This window comes from Papilio polytes, unplaced genomic scaffold (assembly GCF_000836215.1).
Source record: "Papilio polytes unplaced genomic scaffold, Ppol_1.0 DF824047.1, whole genome shotgun sequence".
NCBI classification, from domain to species: Eukaryota; Metazoa; Arthropoda; class Insecta; order Lepidoptera; family Papilionidae; genus Papilio; species Papilio polytes.
Window position 1 is genome coordinate 5,784,980 of NW_013525157.1, and position 6,364 is coordinate 5,791,343.

Below are 6,364 nucleotides of genomic sequence, written 5' to 3' on the forward strand. Positions count from 1 at the left end.
CCATAAGTTGTTGCCAACATCAAGGAAGCAAGATTGCCATAGTAAGGTAATTGGTATTTTGACATTTGGAATAGAGAATTTGACAAATGCAAACAATAAATTTATAATTTCATGCAGATGAAGCCGCACGCGAACAGCTAGTACAAAAATACAAATGATTATTTGCAGTTATGTCAACAAGTGTTAGCATATGTATTGTGTAATTAATATTCAGAAGCAGTTAAGGTTTGCATTAATTTTCTTTTTATTTTAAAGTCGAAAAGTCGAATACAGTGTCAAAATTAAGCAATCCTGTGTTCAAATACTTTTTTGTTAAACAGCAAAATACACAAAACAAGAGAACCTTGTAAGTAATACCCATGAAGAAGCCTGTAGCACGTAAACAATTAAATGGGTTAAGTCGGTTTAAAAGAGCAATCGTCTCGTACGATCTACACAGTATTAGAAATGTCGAGAGCACAGAAATCGGTAATTCTGTTAGTTGTAGCACTTTGCTTTAGTGTATGCGGTGAGAATGTTAGTACTGCATCTACAGCGATGCCACATCCATTATCTTCAATCGATGTTAGACCTTCAGGAGTAAGTAAGAAATGTTTATATCTGATACTGGCTTTCTTCCGTCCGCGTGGAATAAAAACGAAAGTGAGTTGTCTATGCGTCTTTTCAGACTATCCTCAACATCTATACCAAATTACATCGAAGTCGGTTCAGCAGTTTAGGCTACACTCTAACAAACATCTATTCATTTATCCATCCATCTAAACTTTCGCTGTTCTGATCTGACCTGATATTGTTACAATAGATACTTAATAGTGCGAAAGTGGATATCCTTGATATTAGATCTCACGGCTGTTAGAAATGTACGGAATAAACATACTACGATAATCGTCCTTATATAAGAAAAAAGACGATCTATGAAATGGGTCAACCGTTAGAAATGTTTCTTTTAAAATTGCTTTGAATTTAATTAAATTGTTTCATCAGTAATTAAAATATTTTTTTACAGGCCATTGCAAGTTTTCTTAAAATGCTCGTAGATATACCATTAGCACTAGTGGAAGCATTTAGAGATGTAAGTGATATTTTTAAATGATTATTTTAATCACAAAACTCATTGAATATTAACATTAATATGGTTTCTTTTATTTTTAGGGAGCTGAGGGCATTGAAAAAATTGTACTCGGCTCGCTTAGAACATTTTTTTAATTAGTACACTGATTACTAGTAAAGGACGAGAAAAGTAAGCACGATTTCCACTGGTAGCCTGTAAATTACGCAATATTGTGACATTGTATTATACTTGATATATACTATATACTACTATAGTTTGGTATTATCTAAAAACCTAAAGAATAAATCGGTTCATTTTAATATGATGATAAGTTTTAACTTTAATAAAAAGTTGCGCACGTTTTTTTCCTTTTTTTTTTCAAATGCTTTTTTAGTTTTCAGAAAAATAAACGTCATCTATAATGCTTGACGCCTTTTTTTTACTGCCATATTTTTTACATAAGTCGCACTAAGCCATAATTTGTTTTACATGAGTTAAAATTGCGCCACTCTTGTAATACAAATGTAATTAAATGACAGATCTCAACTGATTTTCAAATATGTTATTCTTGAGAGCTTTGTAGAGAAATGGAATAAGTAGCAAGTGGTGTTCTTTCAAAATGATGGCGCCGTGTAGTTGCCAAGGTTTCATAATAGACAATAACTAAAATGACTAGGTTTTACGTGATATCTAACACACTTTTGTAGGGGTAGCGAGATTCGGCAGTTTTTTTTTATATTTTTTGTGGGTTAAAATTTATCCGGTCCCATGGTAATTGAATATTCATTTTACTACAAAATGTTGACCGCCGCTGAAAAGAAACACTTATTAGCTTTGCATTTAAAACAAAAAAAATACGAATATGTTTGTTAATGCGTCATCAAGTGCATTGGTGTGTCAATATCTTCGTTTCGGTTGTTAAAGAGATATTTATTTATAAAAGTGCAAGTGGTTCTAGAGGTTTATCAGTGATGGAAAAATGGCTCGCCTGACTTTGTTTTTTTTAGTTCTTCTCTCTATTGCTTTTGTGCTTGTGAGCGGAGCTAACAATACTAACTCCTCCACAACACCAGAGACACCGAAAACGTCAAATGCGAAACCTCCTTCTGCGCCTGGGGCAGGGGTTTGTAGCAAATTTAATTATTACACCGTGTTATCTGTCTGTTGCTCACATCTTCGTCAGCTTGAAATTAAAAAATTACAAAAATCTCATGGCCTATGTTACCACTGATAACGTAGCTTTTTAACGACTTTTTGAAATGCCACCAGTAGTTTTGAGTTATCTCAATACATACAAAAATACAAATCTTTCATCTTTATTATATTAGTATTATTTTTATCTTAAGTATACATTATTATTAATAGTCTAAAATTGCATATAGTGAGCTGGTGAAGATGATGATTTTTTTTTCTACAATGTGTTCCATACAATGGTAATCGTTATAATTATTATTTTACAAACTCCCTTCTTAATTAGACAAAAAATCCTTTTATTTTCAAATAATAACATTTCTTTGTTTCCAGGCTGTGACCAATATATTAAAAGCAGCTGAAGAAATACCGAAAGCAGTAGTGAATACTTCTGTTGATGTGAGTAAAAATGAAATCAACATCTTATAAAATTTGTTTAAAAAAATGTCCTAAATGTGTTCATTTTTCGCATTGAAAATTCAGTTTCTGTTTAAAAAAGCCAGAAAATGATATCAAATACTGGTCCGATGTCACGGTTCGTTATTTCAAAATGTTTTCTTAAAATGCTCGTAGACATACAATTAGCTCTAGTGTAAGCAATCAAGATATAAGTACGAATTTTTTAAACTTCTGTTTTAATCAACACTTTATACATTTTAATTTTGATTTATTTTGCTTTAATTTCAGGGAGCCGACGGCATTGAAAAAATTGTACGCGGCTCGCTTAGAACATTTTTTTAATTAACACTCATAGCTAGTAAAAGTGAGCCTGATTTTCACTGGTAGCCTGTAAAATCATTTTAAATCCTACAATATTGTGAAGAAGTTGTCATCATCATTACCAGCTCACTATACGTCCCCATCGAGGGGCTCGGAGCCTACCCTGATATGGTGTGACTAGGCCATAGTCAACCACGCTGGCCCACTGCAGGTTGGTGAAGAAGAAGAAAGGAGAAGAAGAAGTTATACTATAGTGGTATTAAATAAAAGTTTTAAAAGAAATCAGTTTACTTTAATGTAATGATAAGTTTTAACTGTTATAAATAATTGCGTACATATTTTTGTATCTTTTTCAAATCCTTTTGTAGTTTACAGAAAAATCAACGCCATCTATAATGCTTGATGCCTTTAATTTTCACTGCCATCTTTTTAACAAAAAACGCACTACGCCTCAATTTCTTTTCCTTGAGTTAAAATTGCGTTATCTATTGCATAATAAATGTAATTTATGTTGGAAGAATAGAGGGCGTCCGAAAGCAACTTTAAAAGTGACATTTATATTAATAAAAATGCCAAAACTCCATACTAGGCAGTGATACTTTTTAAAAGCAAATATGTAGGTGTGTTATTTCGAGATGCGTGCATAAGTGGATTGAAAAACTAAGGTTAGGAATTTGGCGAAATAATGTGTAACGCAAATTGTGTAATATCACATTTATTTATTACATTTACTGAGTTTGCACGTGGCGTTACATAGATACTAATATTACAACAAAAATATATTTTGTATTTATCAAAACGGTAACAATATAGAATATTTTGATGAGACAAGCACAATAAGTGTACATACAACAATCATTTAAATATCCAAATACATTTGGTAACATAATAAAAGCTATCTCTTAATATTAACTTGTTATATTAGAGCTATTCAGAAATCTCTTACGATCTGTTTCTATTTATTTGTAAGAAAAGTTAAGTCTATTTAAATAAAAAATCATAAACTTGAATATCAAGTTCATACTACAGACAATTTGACCAATACTTTTGTTTTAAAAATAACTAAAAGACATAAATTTACATGTAAAAATAAATGTTCCATCTGCAAAATAAACATCAATTAAGTAAATACTTAATGTATTTAATACACATTCATAATTATTTTCAAATTCCTCAAAATGACTTATAAATAAAACATAAAATTAACATGGGGTGGGTCAATTAATTCTAGAATATACAATATATTAGCGAAATTCTTTTCCATTCCGTCTTACAATAAAATATCACATCACTGCAATAACTTAATCTCAAACGCGAAACCTTAAATAAAATGTAACAATTTGATAACATGCATCAGTAGGTATCATTAATATTTGAAAAAAAAAAGTTTTCGATAATAGTGAGATTAGCAAGAAAGTATAGAAAAAAAGGCGTAGAGATCAATATAGAAAGTATGCCGAATCTACTGACGTGTTTATTTGACTAGACCATTTGGTACATTTATGTAATTATTTGAATTTATCGGTTTCTTTTCAATGTCGACATCGAATGTTATGTACGTCGGATTACTGACAGCGGTGTTTTGTATGTTTTTAATATTCTGTTTCGTTTCGAACACATCGTCGGATTCCTCTTCGATACGCGGACACATATTAAGATATGGAGATGAATTTCCATCGTGATCCGATTCTGAACCACTTCGAGCTGGTAAATTATTTAGAGTCAACATTGGCGTGAGTTCGGAGCCGTGTGTAGTCGCTTCAGTGCGTGGGTTGAGTTTTCTTGCGTCAAAATCGAATTTTGTCCCCGGACCTCGAGGACTGAATATAGTTTGTTGTGATGCTGGACTCATTTGTAAGTAGCCTTCATCGTCTATAAATTGTAAAAAAATATTTATGATACTAAAATTAAAATAGACATAAGATAAAGTAATATCACAAAAATCAATGCAGATTTTTATAGCTTTCGAAATATAATATGGATAGAGAAAGAAGAGCATTCACCTAGATATTTATATAATATATGTGCTTTTGACTTTATTGTTGCGTTGTGCGTGTGTTTTGTAAGGAAAATAAAGTATAAAAAAAGATCAACAAGAAACTAAATTAATCTACATAATGAACACAACGAATAATATAAATCGGCATCATTAGAACCTTTCAAAAACCATAAGCAACATCCAAAAGCCCAGATTAAAACAACATTCATAAATAACAAAGTTTATACATCATAACAAGATCTCTCGTTAGTGACATTTATAACTACATGCCTTAGATATTTCTTTACCGTACCAATAAAACCGGTTCTTCAAATCAAAATGATGTAACCTTGATTCCGGCTGACAAAAAGAAAATAATTCAATTGTAACAAAAACATTGAACCACCATCGCTTTTATTTTATTAAAAGCGTAAAAGCTTGTGAATAACTAAATAACACTCAATTGACAAGCACATCTCTGTCCTCATTTGAGTTTTATGCAAAATAAAACTTTAATAATCAGTAAAAAATACAAAAAGTTACTAAGCTTCCACTCAAAAATTGCACCTAAAGTTTACAAAACCAAACTTTAAACAAACAACATGTTTACCGTGTTGTAACTGCGTGGGCGTAGGCGGGAAGAAACTTCTGCTATCATTGACGTACTGGTGCGGGCTCGGCGTTACCAGATTGTTGTAATCAGGCGCACACACCATTGCCAAATAATCCTCTTGTCCTTCAGATTTCACATTCATATCGATATATGCAGAATTCAGATCCACATAATGCTGAAAACAGATATATGATGTGTAAATAAGATCCGATCTTTGTGATCGATAATCAAATGCCGTACTATGGTGGTACTGGGTATATGTTTCATCAAACACATTTATTTGTTAACATTTTCGAAGATTATTGGTACAAGAACAAGTAACAAAATTCTGTAATCTTACTTCTTACTAACATTATAAATACGATAGTTGAGATGGATAGATGGATGGATGGATGTTTGTTAGACTGTGTAGCCTAAACGATTGAACGGATCTTTATGACAGTTGGCATAGACATAGAGGATAGTATGAACAAACGCATAGACTACTAAGTTTTGTTTTTTTTTTTTTAATTCCACGCGGACGAAAACCTACACAAACTAATTTTAACTCCAGTAAGATTGAAATGTATTTTACCAGCATATACATTTTTGATATAATTGTAAACACAATTACAAATTAGTTAACAATATGTACTGTATGGTATGACTTACATTTCTAACATTGTCCTCGAGAAATTCACCCAGTAACTCTTGTAGTTGTGTGAAGGAAGGCCGCGCGGTCGGCTTCTGAGCCCAGCAACGTAACATCACTTCGTACAAGCGATCGTCTGCGTACATTGGCTTCTCTAAACGATGCCTGGAAAGTAACAAT

General features: G+C 31.9%; 1 protein-coding gene across 1 annotated transcript in view; it reads right to left on the bottom strand.

The window, feature by feature from the left end:
* Window positions 1-3,688: 3,688 nt before the first annotated feature.
* The window catches only part of LOC106100371 (vascular endothelial growth factor receptor 1), a 25,291-nt gene continuing 22,615 nt past the window's right edge, over window positions 3,689-6,364 (bottom strand). The window contains exons 23-25 of the mRNA XM_013279199.1: window positions 6,205-6,349; window positions 5,551-5,728; window positions 3,689-4,834 (exon numbers count right to left, since the gene is read on the bottom strand). Coding sequence (XP_013134653.1) covers window positions 4,437-4,834; window positions 5,551-5,728; window positions 6,205-6,349 — 721 coding nt within the window. The 3' untranslated portion in view covers window positions 3,689-4,436. The remainder of the gene's footprint in view (window positions 4,835-5,550; window positions 5,729-6,204; window positions 6,350-6,364) is intronic.